Below are 17542 nucleotides of genomic sequence, written 5' to 3' on the forward strand. Positions count from 1 at the left end.
AGTGAAACATGCAAATGTGATCTTAAGGACCTGTTTTTATGGAACCAAGCCAACCATAAAAATGACTTGTTTAACCTTAACCTTATAAGTTTACAGGATTCACGTTGATTTTTGGTTTTGTCAGTGGTTGAACTGTAGCAACAAGACAGAACTGGACTCTGTACCTAAAAAAAAGTGCAATTGAATATGTGCAATACTGTATATTTTTTAAAATTATAAACGGCTAAAGGTATTTAATATGCAAAATCTTCAAAAATAAACAAAAGCGCTGTAAGAGCTTTGAAAGTTTGAAAACTGATCTCATCTGTTTAAAATGTTTTTTTAATCAAAGCAGCAAAACTTTGATTGAAAAAGTTGTTTTTGGAATCAAGTGTAGGAAAGACTAACTGCAAAGATGGGGAAATTCCCCTGCTACATAAAATATGTGGATATGTTTACCAAATTAGTTTTTCTGTTTGACCCTGGTAACTTAAAAAACAATGTAATAAACATTTTGTAATGCAGTAGACTACCAGACAAAGTGGTTAAAATAAATTAATAGCAGGACATTACTACTGTGAGTCATGACTCTTGAAAATTAAAACAGTGCTAACAAAAACACAAAGGCTTTACGGCTTAAAATGTTAAATTTATAGATTCAAACATCAATGTATTTTTGTATAACCAGACTTGAGACTAGAGCAAGTCCTTCCAGGATCATTTATGCCTGAAACTCTACTAGAATTACTTCCAGGGACCAGAGACCCTGCTTCCCCCAGGATACAGTTCTTCCTTTTGGCGACAACATGATTTTATTTCAAGGTGACCAGTTAGCCACATTAGGGACACGACCAGGACTGTCTTGTTGCTATGTCTCATGAATTTACTAGTTCAGTAAAACGATGCTACTGGTAGGAATTTCAATTTTTACACCAAGCCAAAAGTTTGATATTGCATCAAAATTTGACAAGAAAATGAGTCTTAAGAAATGCACTTTGACAAAACCATAGAAAGCTACAGCAGTAGGTAGTGGTGGTGACAAATGTTCAAATGAGTCTATTTTGAGCAAAAATGATTCTCATTTTCTGTAAGAAAAAAAACCCAAAAATGATTGAATCACCTATTTAAATGTAACTCAACCTCGCATGACAAAAGCTTGTATCAAGAAGTTACATATTCACACTAAAAATAATTTCTTCCGTTTTTAACAATTCCTATATGAATGAGAAGTTCTGCGTTTAATAAGAATTCAAAACTAAAATTAATCTAGATCACCACTAGAAGAATAACAGACGCTTGAAAACATATGCATTGGTTATAATTGTGCTACATGCATCTTCAACGCCTACACTGGTTTCCTAAAATCCTTCAATCAAGATGTTCCTGCCCAACTAAATAGACCAGAGCCTAAAACATAAATTCAATACTAGTTGAATGTTCACCTAAGACTGGCTGGCTTACTATAACTGACAAGATGATTACATACAGTAGTTTTTGTAAATGTAAATGGCAAATGAGATGTTTGTGTTTAAAGGGGAAAATAATACACTGCAACTTTAACATGGTAGCAAAGCTGGTGGCAAAAAGGTCTTGGAACTCTAATGCCTCAAATTAACATTTGGCTGTTTGGTTGATGATTGCCCTCCCAAAGTAAACCTTGCTCTGTCAACATGAAATGATCATTCAAAACTTTAAAAACGCAAACAAAATCTTCAGGAAGAACAAACTTCACCCCAAGTCGAAGGTAAAATATCTCTGCTCTACTTGCTTATTTGCTGCTTCTTCTGCTAATAAACTGAAACACTGTGGTAAACAGCAGACCAGGCTTAGAAGCAGCCCTGCAGCTGTGGAGCATCAACCTCACATGACTGCACAGTTTAGCATTGCTAAAAGGGAAACACTGTCCCCTCCGATACATTCAGTCGCTCTCCACGCAACACTTCTCGGCATCGTCTAACTGTATTGTTCTCTGATATCAATGACTATCCCTCAAATGTTTAGACCACGGATTGATTGACGGACAAGGGTTGACACAGGGTCAGTCGGTCTACGAGGACACTCTCGCAACTTTGAGCAAGAGAGGTGAGACGCCTTGAGTGACTGATAAGTACATGAGACATTATGATGCAGTGCCACGTCCCACTATGCTGCTCTCGCTCGGTAAGCTCTGCAGCAGTGTAGAGGGAGCAGGAGCAGGAAAGACGGCAAGAAAAGTAGGTAGACAAGACGATGCAAAGAATCGACGACAAGGTTTTATGATCCGACTCGGTCAGAGTGCATACAAGTACCCGCTAACCAATCAGTGAGAGTCTGTCTTCTGGACACTGCAGAAAGGTGCATCCGAGGTTTGAAAAGCAGCACTGCGGCTGACAGTGACGGCATGCTACTGCCGGCTGATTGATCCCAATTTTCTAACTTTTCTATTGAATGAAAGAAAGTTAAGCATACAGATTAGTAGATCAATTTATAAAAATACATTTATTTTTCTCAATTATATTTAAAAAAAAACATTTTTTTAATGGCCATTCAGAGTTGGTTTAACATCTTTGACAAATATGCATTTAAAGTTAACAACTTTGATAAACAGCCAAAACTGACGGCGAGAGGGATTGGTGAGATGATCAGACAGACTAAAGCTCTTTTAGTTCAAGCCCAGAAAGCCAGGCAGAAATGGCAAACACAGGTGATACGTTTGGGGCAAGAGGTCCAGATCAGGGGCAACATAAAGGCAGGTAACTAGTTTGGATTGGTCGGATGACATAGAGAAGAAAAACATAACATAATAAAACTATTACAGGGCAACTACTGTAAAAACGCAACTTTTCTGACTTACTCAATTGTTGAAGTCTTTCTCTCCAAGATGCAGTAAAGTTATGAACATGTTTTAAACTTGCTCATAGTTTTAAACTTTATAAAGTTCTCCCCCGTCTGAAATCTCAGTGAACAAGAGGTTACGAAAGCAGATTCCATTATGATGTAATAATGGCTTCACTCCTCCCTAATAATGCTGTGCTTTGTTTATACAAGAGACCCTCGGAGGAACTACCAGAATTGATGAAACGTGATGACAAAAATTGATATTTGACCAATCACAGCAGAGTGGTTGTGGTTACAAGATTTAATCTCCAGGGGCTTAATCAAATTTTCTAATATAAATATTTCAATGAAAAGAGAGTTTTGTACAAACATACTGATGAGTACAATAGAGGTCCAACATCTACTTAAAATACACTTAAATAAACACATTAGTTGACCTTTAATTACAATGTAATCACTGCAGACTGCGTCTGGTCATTGTAATCGAATTTAGGTTAAAAGAAGTTCTTTCAAGAAAACGTTTCATTACCATAGAACAGGGGTAGGGAACCTGGTCCAGAAAGAGCCGCAGTGGGTGCAGGTTTTTGTTCCAACCGATCAAGCATGTACAGTTTAACCAATGAGGTTTCAGCTGAACAAGCAACACCAGACTGACAATCAACTGATTACACTCCTAAGACACCTGATTGGATAAAATGTGTCCTCTTGAATGGTTGGAACGAAAACCTGCACCCACTGCGGCTCTTTCTGGACCAGGTTCCCTACCCCTGCCATAGAAGAACACAACACAGACACACCCAGGACAATATACTGGGTGTTCAGCAATTTTAAGGCAAATAACTTCAGCAAATAAACTATAAGAAACGACAATAGAGGACACACGTTTGTAATTTCCACAGAGAAAACCAGAGACTATTCTGAAAATAAAAAATAGTATTCAAAAGTACGGGTGTCAGCTTGGGCTAAGGGAGGCTGGGACACAATTTAAGAGAAGTATCTTTAGTCCTAGTACTGCACTCTACTGAATACTTTGCTGTGGCAAAAACACACAAACTGATATACACACTTGTAGCCTCTAAACGGGATTGTCTCATCACTCTCATCTACATTCCAGGACTAGCACCAACTGCGAGGAGCAAAGAAATAGCAGCAAGGGCAGAAGAATGAGAAGAGGGAGAACGTTAATGCATAAATCTAAATGTAACAAGGTGCCACTCAGAGCAACAAGGTCAGTGGCTGCTGTGCGTGAGCCGCAATCTGCCTGCAGAGGTGGCAGCAGCAACAATGCTCCTCTGATTTGAAAGCTTTACACACTTTTATCCCCGTATACCCCTTAAAAATCAGGCAAGACAACAATTGATCATTAAATAATGATCGAAGGGGTAGCTTCCATTTGTGCCTGTGTCTTCAGTGTTGCATAATGTATCATCTTGCAATTTAAAAGAGAAAAGATACTGACTCGATGTGTCGGGGTAGGGAAAGGAAATGACAGTGTGGATCAAGATTAAAAGTTGTTGTTCAGGGAACTGCTTGAAATATTGTCAATATTTTTTCTCTAAAGCATTAATTTCTGTTAGACAAATTCATAAGCAACAATGTATGGAAGTTTATACCAAGGGCGCGCTCCTGTTTTTGACAGCATCATTTCATGTTTCATATGATTTGATCTTAAAAGTTACTTAAAAGCAAAAAGCTATTACCGACTGTTCAGTGCATTTTTTTTAAAAGCACAGAATGATGCAAAGAGTAGCTGATATGTTTCATTAACCAGAAAGGTCTACTTCAGTGTCATTTCGAAGCCACTTCTAGACCCCGAATGCATCACTCCTTCCTCCCACAACTCGAGGCAAGTAAAATAAAATTGTGTGTGAAGCAGAATATGTTTCCTTCACGAGCATAAACAACGTGTAAGGCAGATTCGCATCTCGTGATTAGACAGATGTGGCGCAGAAAGCTAAGGTGAGAGGCAGGGGGCGACACGCTGTTAATGAATGAACGCCGTGTGTCAACGGTTCGACGACAAATGGATTGAAAATATGACGAAGCACAGGCAGGTGAGCACTCTGGTGGGGGAAGGAAACCTCAGGAAGTCTGACAACTCAACGCACAGCTTTATTAATGTACCACCGAGTCACAGGCTTGTAATTAGATGATGCTTTTAAGCAAAACTCATACTGTGACGCTTTAGAAGAGGAGGTTCATAAAAGCAAGGTGACCCAATAATCACCATGGTGACTCCATTAAATAAAACGTAACCAAGGACTTGAAGTGAGGTTATAAATATGGTATAAAGATATCAATGGATTGACTGCTGAGAATATAAGGTTATATAAACAATAGATGCTCTCATTGTTTAAATCATTTTTACATTGTAAAACGTTTTTCTACAGTAAAAAGTGTTATTTTCTCTGATGAAGATCCTTAGACTTCATTGAGTTTGTTAACCAGATAATGATCGCATAGAATACTTCTGCCCTCTTTTAAATCAAAGATGCTCAAACTGATTGTATTGTTGTGATCCACCAGAATGTTTCAGAAGCGGATTTTGCAGAATCAGAATGAAGCAGCATTTTATTTTCTCTTTTTGTCAGTTCAATGTCAAAGCTATTGCTGTAAGGGGTTATTATCAAGAAAATAGGGAAAATGTCTAGATATCCATTCGTAAATGAAACTCTTATGATCTATTTTTCTTATTATCATTTTATTTGTACAACATATGAACCTATAGTTGAACCAGACATTCAAATCAAATGCCATTTAAGGTAAACAAGGCTGATATAATCGTTTCTTCATGACTGTATGAGAGGAAAAAAACTAAACCATATTAACATGAGAGTGAAAATAGTAGTTAAATGTTGGAACATTTTGTAATTACACTTGCACTGATGTGTGAATGGTACTAAACACCTTTCACTGAGCCTTGGAGGCAAATCACTCTTCAGACCTTAATCTTTGCTACTTTAAGTCGAACTCCTGTTGCCTCTCCCGCCCTTTCCTTTTAAACAGACTTTAGGTCTGTGACCTTAATGGCTGGTCTTAGAGAAGAATGTAACGCTGAACAGCACATTGACAACATTGGAAAGGGAATGTCTTTCTGTTCTCAGCAGCAAGTAAATAAATGTTATCTAAACGGATACTGAAGCAAACAAAACCATTCTATTTATACGAGCCGCCTAATTGCAAGTGAGCTCTTGCTGAGAGGATGATTGAGACTCCGGTGTGAGGCAGAAGAACTGGGTGGAACAGTGATTAGATTACAGAGCGGTACTTGAGGAATTATCTAATAAGACACAAACACAGGGAAAAGAATTGGATATAACCAGAAGTAAACTGCAGGAGACAGACCACACCAAATCTCTACTTAGACTTGAAACTTTTTAAATGGAAAATGGCGGAAGATTCAGTGAGACCCACTGTTGACTGTTGCACTTTCTGTGCAAGTAAGCATTTTAAATCCAGCAGGAATAGGAAGGTGGACCAGACTTACAATGTGCGGGGAATCACGACCCATGGAAATGACTGTTCTATTCACGGTCCGCAGCAATTTCTCCATGATGATCTGCACATGCCACTGAGTGGGGCCCTGCAACACATACATTCATTTCCAGTTATTGTCAGACATGCAATAGAATTGTCTTGTCAATGGAGACAAAAGCATAAAAGATTGAGGCTCCTGAATGAATCCATGCTACTGACAACAATAGGAATACTGCCTACATAACCCACGATGGACACTTTTGAAGGAAAGCGGAATAATGATTTATTAAAATCTGACGTCTCTATCTATGGTTGTTTAGCATTTTTCAATGATCCACTGTCTCTCTTGTGCGAAACGTAAATATAAAATTTACATGTGCTATTTACCATCTTTCTTTTGACAGTGTTTAACACGAGTGCACCATAAAGATGACGAATGATTCGGTGGATCGTTTAAATCAAACAATTTTCCATCCTGCAAGTTTAGATCCGCACACTGACGTACACAAACACACAAACACAAACACACACACACACACAGACTGTCGTCTGCACATGAGTGAAATGAAAATCACTGTTTAACCAAACAATACAAAACATTGCTTCACTTTCATTTATTATCTTCTGATCATATCGTTATACGGACGGACGGAGAGACAGACAGACAGACACACACACAGACACACACACATGAGCAATTTTGAGTAGTTAATTCATCTCTGTAGTTTGTAGACTGCGGGAGGAAACCAGAAAGTAAAATCATTCATACACTTGAACGATTTTTGTTTATTCACTATAGTATTCACTAAAGTATTAGTAAAGTGAAAACAAAAAATATCTCTTGCTTCTATGTAGGTTAAATAAAATAATATACAGTTGGAATAAGTGTGAACTTAAAGAAGAAACGTCTGAGAATAATACTTGCAATAGGAAACACAACAGTGAGATACGTACAACTAGAGACAATAATGTTTTACACTAAGAAAGCTGAACAATTGATCCAGGATCGACTAAACATAAAAAAATATATCCGATCCACAATCAGCAGTGTGAGTAATATTAGAGATTCCTCTGTGTGACTGGTTGGAAATGCATCAAAGAACCTCAGTGTGTTTCAAACCATAGTTAAATAATTCACACAGGGAATTCAGTATAAATAATTGCAGACGAAGAGAAACAGATATTATTCCAACTCATCATCCCCTCTATCCGAAATGTACCACACAATGACACACTTTCTGTGCATTTGCCAAAATAAAAACAGGTCATGTCTTTTATCATGGGATATGAAGAGTCAACGAAGCATAAAATGGATCTGCGCGTTAACTATCTGTTCATTTACAGGAATGCTAATAAAAAACACAGAGGTAAATAAACAGTTAAACACATGTTTTACTCAGGAAAAATATAATAATGTGTCATCAGTCGACAAAACTTGATGAATTTAGTTGCAAATAAATTCAAGAAATGTATAAAAAGTGTCTGAAAAATAAAGTGCCTGAGACAATGAAGCTTCTATTTCCAATGACACTTTCTGTCTACATTTAGCTGAATCGATTATAGGAAGAATGGCGACTGAAATATGTTTCATTCAACGATTGGCCATTCAGGAAATAAATGACCTTAAGAGAGACATGCAAAAAAGAATGAAGAACTTGTTTAACGAAAAATGATAAAAATGTCTGACGAAGTGGCCTTGAGCTTAAATTGCAGAGTCGTCTAAAATGCAACAGCATCTTTGTTTGATTGACAAGCCCCGACACTCGTCTTCGGCCGTCTCCCTGGTCCCTCACACTGATTCAGGAAGTCCTTCAGCTGCTAATATTCCAAAGGATTACATAATACTAACTGAAAACAAACTCAGATACCTCTTGATTCATCTTTAACAACAATAACTTATACACTTTATAAGTTCTTCCTCACCACATCCTTCCTGTAGAGCACCTCAAGGATGTCACTGAGCAGCTGGCAGCAATCTCTGGGCTCTTCTCGCCTCTCCAGGTGGAACCTAAGCTGGTCCGTCATCAGTGGCAAGAGGATCTCTCGACAATCTGCAGGGAGAGTTGGATAAATATTCATGGAGGCAATGACTGACCACACATGGCGAGACCGACAGATGCTGTCATTAAATATATTTTGTACGAGCATTCTGACACTGTTTTTATCAGTCGGCCCTCAGATGTTTCCCGTTTTTGATGTCTCCTGACAACGTCATCTCTAGAATTGATGACAGTACTTCAAAGTCACAGGTGCCTCCGCAGGGGGTCTGAACTCTCCCCTAGAGACAAGCTTAGTGATCCAGGAAAGTAATCGAAATAAGCAGTTAATGACAAAATGTCCTGGGACGAGGTCCTCACTGAAGAACCAGATCCTGACAGATTATGTATGCTGGTTTTAATGGGAAAGCACAAAAATGAATCTAAAGGTGGTTCTCAAAATATATATATATATATACTGTATATATATATATGCCTAACATGTGTAACCACCGTCTTTATTTCAAGATTACTTTAGGCATTTGAAATCAAACTACTTATATTTTAGGATAATTAAGGGGAGTCTGAAGAAGTTCTTTTTTCAGTACTTACCCAGAAAATAAAACCATTTATGTTGAGACAATAGTTTGAAAACGTCCAGCAGTCGCTAAAACTTCCATCCACTCTGCAACCTCACTGACTTCCTTGACACAAACAAACTCACCTCATTGGAAGTTGGACAAGCAGAACTATCGCAGCGCACCATGAGGGCGCTCCTCAAACTTTCAGTGCAAACAGATTTAGACGCTACAGTGAATCTCCCCTTCAACACGGGCCAGAAGAGCAGGTGCAATGTTTGCTCCCCTCAATGAGGCTCATTTGCAACTGTTTTATGTGCCCGGCTTGTTCTCCTAGCATCCGTTATCAAGAGTGACGCTGACAAACTTTCGCTAAGCCGATTTCAAACTTTGTGTGATGAGAAATGGAGGACTTCAGATTCCAATGAGGACCAGGATTTCGTTTTGATCGAAGAAACCGGTGATTTTAACTTAAGTACGACCCAACACTGGAGCCTTGACAGGCCTTAGAATATAGCTTGCTCTGACCAAAAACTGACTAGTAATGTTGGCGTTTAAGGCCTCATAGCATTGGCTTTGCACTTATTAAATGAAACACAAACAATTTCATGAAGTTAAATAGATTGACAGGATATAGTTGGGACAGGACGGCTGATTTGGATCGATCGCCCTGCTGGTCAATAGGACATTGACTCTCTTGAGTTGTTAACAATAAACCTTAAAGTCAACATGGAAAATGTATTTTGGAGTTCATTTTGCTCCAACAATATTTATTTTTATTTAAAAGCTTTATATTGTTGTTACTACTTTTTTGGTCTCATGTTTTTATATTGTTTGAATTTTAAAGTGTTCCTTCCTTTTTAACAGCATAAAATCATATTTTAGGAATATTCCAAGTAACTTCTATTGCGTTGTGTCTTTTCATTACAAATACTAGTATTTGTTTATTTACAAGCTTATAATGAACTTTCATTCTTCAGTTAGTTTAAAATGTAGCGTTGTCATGTGTGCATAAGTAAAGTGAAAGTTCTCTTTTTGAATTACAACTACTAAAAATAGTTTGGGTTCTTGCCTTCCAGGCGGCTGGTGGAGGGAACCAGGTGCTGTTGTGATTTTGTCTATTACCGCCAAGCGAGTGACAGCACAAGCTCTCAGTTTCCAATCGCGTGTGTGTAGGTGTGTATGTGTGTGTGTGTGTGTGTGTGTGTGACAGCATATTCTCACCGTGATGAGTGAAGAGATCACTGTGGACGATGTCAATCAGACAGTCCAGCTTCTGCTTTACCAGGCGACCCTGGGGAACCTTTAAGATGAACTCTGTGAACAGCTTGCTGCAGGGCAGTGGGAGAAAAGACAAGAGGTCCATCAGGCATCTAGAGCTGTGGCTGTTCATTAAACTCCAAATCTACACTTTTGGGATGGTGTAAGGCACAACCTGAATCATATCACAATATGAACCATAAGATTTATATTCCTCAGTGTGATTTTGGGAACAGAATTAGGTTTCCTTCAAAGCCTGACAAAACAAAATAAAATCATCCACAGAACCAAAAGGACACATAGGAAATGTCCTCACTAGAGTTGATCATCCATGAGGGCCGAGACCACCAACTCAATAAAGACAACTTCACAGGTGAAAAAAATCTTTAGAAAAAGTGGGCGGGAAAAACTATTTTTACATGGATGGAATTGTTTAAATGACATTCACTCTTGGCAGCCAGTGAGCATATTCACTGTTACTTAGCTGCGGCTCCGACATGGTTTCTACTCGAGCTACAAACATTGTGGCAAATGTCACAACCAGTGAAGGCTCCTTCACATCGTATTCTACACACTGCCTTACAGCTGTTATTATTTCAGCAAGCCTGCACCAGAATACCGTCCTTGCCTGCTGGTTCAGCAGCATATGGCTGCTTCTTTCCCCCCACAAGGGGTCTACCTTCAGGTGCACATCTTTATTCAAATGTCTTTTGAAGACATTTCTTCACAATCTCAACGGGCACACATCTATGTAGTTCTACCTAGAACTGAAAATGCTTCTGGCAGATGATGAAACACTTCTATTCCCTGAGAATAAACCCTGAAATTGGACCCCCTCAGTGAAAGCCGCCGATAAAACATCCTCAGTGCTACATAAAAACAAAGGTGTACAGTAAAGTGTCACACTTAATTATGTTGATCTGTGACAGGACAGATTATCAAAGACACCACATTTGATGGCAAGACTAAAAGGTACAAATAATTCAATTTATGATATTTGTGGCTGTCAAAAATCCACTATTATGCTAACGTGGCTAACACAAAAAGCTGATGATCCAACTTTTGTATCTTTTTTTTAAGCAAGTGCCTTTTTATACTCAAGGTAGAATGTCCAAACAGCGTATCTGATTCAGATGAAACCAGAAATAACCATAGAAACATAATTACACAACCAGAAGGAAAGAAAACATGGAATGTCTAAAAGCACTGTTTGTTTCAGTAAAATGTCATAACTATTGATGCAGGAAATTAAAGTAATTGTTCGCCCAAAATTCACTTCACTTATTTTTCACTCTTTATATGGCGGAACAAGTCTTTTGCCAAGGCTTCAATAGAACATGGACAATAAAATAAAATGAGAAAAATCCCAACCCTTAGTCAGCATGAGGGTGAGTAGAAAATTTAAAAGTTTAAATTTTGGGTGAACTATCACTTTAAGTGTGTCATGGAAAACAGCTAGATATCAGTTCTTAAATTAAAGTCTTATGATCCATTTTTCTTCTTTTTGTACAAAAGAAAATGAACCTTTCGTTGAACCAGCCATTCGAATCGACGTTACATAGATTTACGCAAACAGCAAGCACTTTGATGGAGTGGTTGTTTTTTTGTGTGTCACCTTCTACTAATAGACGCGTTTGCTTTGTCAACATGTTCCATTTGTTTTAATGAGCTACAGCAACCCTGTTTGAAAAAGCCTCAGACGTATGCTAATTCAGAGAAACTTGTTAAAAAGAGAATGTGCAGACACAGTCCTTAGAAAGCTAAACAATAAGTGATGATGACTTCTCTGTGTGTGAATACATTTCTCACATGCATTATTATCTTTCAGAGCAGGGAGCTGTAACAACAGCGATACAAAACAGAAAAAAGAAACACTTCACAATAAAATTACCTGAGTTCCTTTGGATCGAAGACGAGCTTGACATCATTAACGATGGTGGGAATGTACTTTAACGCAGCTCCCTACAAGAGAGAAAGTTGTCTTAATATTGGGAGGGCTCATTGAACAAGTCAGAAACAAGAGGTTATCGAATGAAAGCACTGCAATTGCAAACGGTGTGTTACTTGACTTGATTGAACACTTGATTCACATTCTTTTTATTTGGTGCTAAATCGACAAAAATGCAAATGCAAAGGTTTGGGGCACAAACTGTCTGTGATTATTAAATGCAGGTTAAAGGGATTGATTTGTTTGAAATACTCTTTACTTGGACAATGGGTCAACAAATCACATTTCACTGTTAAATGGATTCAAAAGTTAAAACATGAGCAGCAAAAGAAGCACAAATGTGCAACAAAATAGCAAAGATCCAAATGTTTTTCAGTTGTTTTTTTTACAAATTACTATTAAAAACTAGTCCCTAAATACATCATACAAAAGCATTCACTCTGATGTGTTATTCTTGCCGACCACGTCATGACATGATCCGGGTGTGTCGGCCAACATTTCTGTCTGTATTTTCCTGCAGATGTTCCGCTGGATTCAAAGTTGGCGCATGACGGTGTTGTTCGTCAGCTCCCTCCTGTCACAGTGCTTTCACAAGCCAGCCTCAGAAGGGACCTGGATGCCACGCTTTCATGCCTGTTCCTCTAGATCAGTTTTTAATTTACTGACAGTAAAGCTAATATCTCAGCCAATTACACAGCAAGTGACTCCTAATTGACTCCTGAGCTGCTCTCATGGTTGAATGTGTGCATGGATCTACTGTAGGTGTGCTGAGGTGCTTGCATTCTGAGATTATGGTATCTCATGAGGCCGGCGCCAGAAAAAAACACTTTATTAATAACATCCCCATTCATATGGGGAATATGAGCAATACGCTAAAATGACTTTTGGAAGGATCAGTATTTGATGAATGTCATGGCTGGCATGCTGACAGAAGCTGCCCTGAGGTTGTCAAATCATTTTAGTGATCTTGCTAGTGTAACTGATATTTTAAAGATTAAAGTAGTTTAACACGTCGGGCTTTTGTTAAAAAAATGTCCCACTCTTGAATTTTAAAAAAGTAATTTAACATTGTGCAAACAGAGATGAGATGGATTATTATATAACTTTGTTAGGACAAGCGTGTCAAACTGTCATTGATGCTATTTTAGTAAATCAAAGTCCAAGTAGGGGGCTGAACAACATGATTATTTCATTGAAGCATCTCTGTGGTTAGTTTGCACAAGGCAACAAATCTACCTTTTCATCAAAAATCTCATCTGTTTTCACATCTACTACAAAATAAATGTTAAAATTGTAAATGGCTCTTTTTATAGAGTGCCTTTTTTATGCTTTCTAGGAACCCAAAGTGCTTTACACTAAAACGTCACATACTTTCTTTCACAGATCACACACTGATGGGTGTAGAAAGTGACGCAATACGCCAGGAGTCATCAGAGTGAAATGTCTTGCTCAGGAATACAAGCCACGATCACATCCAGATAGGAAGTGCTTCGATGTCCACAAAGTAAAGTGGATGGACAAATGTTGAACACCGAAACCTTAATTACTTCACCACTTTTTTTTGGTTCTCATTAAATCACTTTTTTTAACTTAAAAGTATTAGTTCAACTGAGTTAGTGGGCTTGATTGTGGCTGCAGTTCGACTGAGCGTAAATAATAAAGATATGTTTAGTTTAGGTTTGTGGTTCCAAAGTATACATTCAATTAATTCAAATCTTATTCGTGCAGGCTTTTCCCTGATTTTCTGGGACCCATGTGTTGTTCTCGGTGTTATCTTGACCGTTTTTAGTATATATACGCTCTATAAATATAAATTACTTACTTCCTTTTTCTTTTTTTTCCATTCTTGATTATTAAGTAACAATCCAAAAAGCATTTGTAAAAATAGGTTTATCCTTCAATTGGGAAATATATACTGTATATATATTTTAGTTTCAATTCCTGGCTTAAATTATTTAAAATGTTTCTTAAATGTGTTTGACTGTTTAAATTGGAAAAACAATTGTTGTGCTTGAATTCCAGGTCATCATAGTTTTAAAAAGAAATATTAATGTGTATATATATACTGTGAAATATTCTAGAGTCTGCTGAAAACTGCAAAGTTCATGTCACGTATCACGACTGCTTGGACTCTCAAGATCTGTAGTTAAATCATTCATTTTTACTTTATAGAGATAAACTCAGCAAGTAGTTGATTTAACTTTTTGAGAACGAGATGCGGCTTGTTAAACTCTCCAACTTGGAAATGTGTTTTACGATCACTGGCGTGCTGCAGGATGCTGAGCCGATACTACTGCGTTATTAAATGAGTTTTCATCAGTTCAAAGAAAAGGACAATAACTTTGTTAAGAACTAAAGATTCAATTTCGATTGAGTGTTTTCAGAATCAGAGCATCCTGAGACAGCTTTGTCTGGAACCTCATAAACACACTTTATTACTGCAGAGAGAAAAGTTGCACATATAAGTTGACTGATCACAGTGAGGCTACCTTGTCACCATTGAGCCGAGATACAAGCAGACAAACAGGAAAAATGTTTTAGGGCATGCACAGGAGAAAGCAAAAAAAAAAAATGTTTGAAAGGTCAAAGGTGAAGGGAAAGGACAGATAAATACCTTGAGGAGCAGCTAAAGAGGAGAAAGACAGAAGAACTCAAGACAGTCAGTTTCAAGAATATAGTGTGGATGGAAAAGAAAACAGACAGATTTCCAGACAAGAGGAAAACCAGTGGAAACATTGATCAAGATAGATAAAACTGGATAAAAATGAATTCCACATTGTTTTACAATGCAGATATTTAAACGACACAGCTGTTATTATCACCATTCTTTTTTTTAATTATTTTATGTAATTTTGTGATCAGCACTTTAAAAAGAGGTTTTCATGGTTTTCATGCTGCACTGTGAAGGATTTATTATTTATTTTAACAATGAAATAATTTGAAAGTGTGTTTGATAAGAGAAACCAACCATGACCTAAAAGGAAAAAAAACGCAATACAATACAATCGAAAGATCTACTTTGTCATGTTGATGCTGACCATTGCCAAGAATGAAATAGTTAATAAATCAAATTGCTAAGATAAATCACAATAAAAAGTAAAAATTAAAAAAACGTATAAATTGTAACATTTGAATTAAAAAAGTAAACCATCTTCAAAAATAAATAATAAATAAATAAATAAAGAATACATACAGTTTGGATAATTGAGATATGTCAATAGAGCACAAGATGAACAATCGAGACATTAATATCTAAAATAAAGGTCTAGAAACTAGAGACACAAGTGGCTCTAATAATGGAACGTCAGTGCCATTTACTCACTATAGCAACAGCAGTGCTTTATTTGTAATGCAGCTGCAGAAGCTTCTGTAGCGACGGTCGTGTGACACTGCACCCACCTTGACCATGCCTGTGTTTTCTGAGCTGCTGCTCATCATGTCATTGAAGGAAGTGAACAGGTCCCTCAGGGATTCAATGAAGTCGGCCTCCCCTTTGTTCTCGTACAGCCTGGGAGAACAATGAGAGCAGAATTATTTTGGCAGGCCATCACAGGGATCCTTCTCCATTCCGTCCCTCGGTGAACAACACAGACTGACGACACAGGTTTGATGCATTTCCGGGAACGGACTCCAGCAAGCAGAATGGCTAGCATGCGTGTAAAAAAATGTACCATATTTTATCTGATTAAAACTTTTGACTTTAGAAATAGAAAATACAAATGTTAAGTATAAGTCATGAAGTCTATAACTAGAGATTTGTACAATTTTTCAAGTACAATTCAACTTTAAAAGTGTTTCCAGGCTTTGTCGGTGTTGTGTTCTGTCTGTATTATTTCTGGGGAAAGTTTTGACCATTTTAAATGAAAGCGTTATCTTCCGTCAGTATTATAAAGGGGCTAATTTGGATGTACAATACATGACATTGCGGGTATGAGTGGATTTGAACTTGTGTTCCGGAGATGCAGAGAAAGTGGGCAATGAGAATTACTGTGTATCGTATTAAAGAAGAAGTCATAATTAGGAAGAAGGAAACTAAGAACTTATTGATGTACTGACAGAAGCACCACAATCGTCTTTGCCTTTCTGGGCTGGTTATGATTATTTAAGTTAGAACCGGTGCCATAAAGGTACAGAGTATTGGTACAAATTCTTACTTAGGTGCCCCAAGTCTCCTAAAATCTCATAGAATGTCCCAAGTTCAGGTTATGGTCTAAAGAAAGGTGCTTTGAATCAAAGTTGATGTATGTTCAAAGTAATTGAACATACTGTACCTGGGGAACTGTTAAGCAACACTTTTTCATTTAAATAGGCAGAAAGTTAACTTGCGAATTTTCTATCTAAATTAAACTTCTGAAGAATGATCAAAATTGCATACATTTTCCCTCACACTCGAGACCAACCATGAGCTCTCCATTCAGTTTCATTGTGAATCAATTGTATCAGCCGCATCTGATATTAGCACTTTTCCCCTGACTAGATTTGGATCCTCAATCTTGCTTGGTAGAAGCAGCTGCAGGCTTCGAAAAATGATTAGAAAGTGTTGGGAATCTGAAAATTTTCCTCTTCCCAGCTCCCAAAATAATAACGACATTTAAAGCTTTTTAGGGTTAGTGAGGTTTTTATGATTATCTGTACTTTCTAGTCAGCAAAGCATGAAATACAAATCAGTCAAGTAAATAAAGCAGAAATACAAAAAACACAACAAGCAGAAAACACACAGTTGTTGAGTGTTACTTGAAAGATGCCAACTGGCACACATTGTTAAGTGGAAGGCAGGAGGAGAGTTGTAATGTGTCAGCGTAAAGGACAAAGTCTCCTTCAGACGTTGAACAGAAAACCAATCAAACCCACACTCTCAATTAGAGCAGGTTCATACATCAGGCGACGACTGCTCAACCAAAAGTTCTGGAAAATTACCACACATTTTGTAAGCCTCTGCCACAAGTTCAGAACTGATCCATAAACATCAGAATTTCATCTTAAAACATTATTCATCAATATCAAAATGCAATTAATACTCCCTAAATTACACAACTTTCCCAGACTAAACACAGGTAAAAAAAAAGGGTAAAAAAAAACCATTGTGCTATAAAAAAATAAGAACTCAGCGAAAGTATAAATAAATAAAAAATTATCCAAAATGAATAAAGATATAACATTTGGTAATCCGTCAATCAAATCCCCAAGAATGAAAAACTAATTTCTAAGCTGCATGGAAAGGTTTAGAAATAGATTGGGGGAAGTATAATCACCAACGTGTGTTTAATATCTTCATGTTCATGTGTAGTCCTTGTTCATTTATGGACTTTACTTTGGCAAAGCTTGGGTGTTTAATATTTACCCTGGAGTTGAGGATGGATGTTCTAACCTAAAATTTAATTAAACATGTTCTTTTGCCCTGAACTACACTTTCAACTACATTTCAAGTTCAATTTATGTGTTGATTTAAGTGTGTCTTAAATATATCAGTATTGTTTTATCAGTATGTGTCTGTTTGGACAAAACTC

At 37.4% G+C, this 17542-nt stretch overlaps 1 protein-coding gene across 3 annotated transcripts in view; it reads right to left on the minus strand.

Annotated features, from left to right (window-relative positions):
- Positions 1–17542, minus strand: part of dock1 (dedicator of cytokinesis 1) — a 137989-nt gene that overhangs the window by 77683 nt on the left and 42764 nt on the right. For all 3 annotated transcript variants that reach the window (XM_087784232.1, XM_087784231.1, XM_087784233.1), the window contains exons 23-27: positions 15435–15543; positions 11979–12049; positions 10052–10158; positions 8197–8324; positions 6284–6379 (exon numbers count right to left, since the gene is read on the minus strand). In XM_087784232.1, coding sequence (XP_087640358.1) covers positions 6284–6379; positions 8197–8324; positions 10052–10158; positions 11979–12049; positions 15435–15543 — 511 coding nt within the window. The remainder of the gene's footprint in view (positions 1–6283; positions 6380–8196; positions 8325–10051; positions 10159–11978; positions 12050–15434; positions 15544–17542) is intronic.

This window comes from Callionymus lyra, chromosome 2, assembly GCF_982586985.1.
Source record: "Callionymus lyra chromosome 2, fCalLyr1.hap1.1, whole genome shotgun sequence".
Taxonomy (NCBI): Eukaryota; Metazoa; Chordata; class Actinopteri; order Syngnathiformes; family Callionymidae; genus Callionymus; species Callionymus lyra.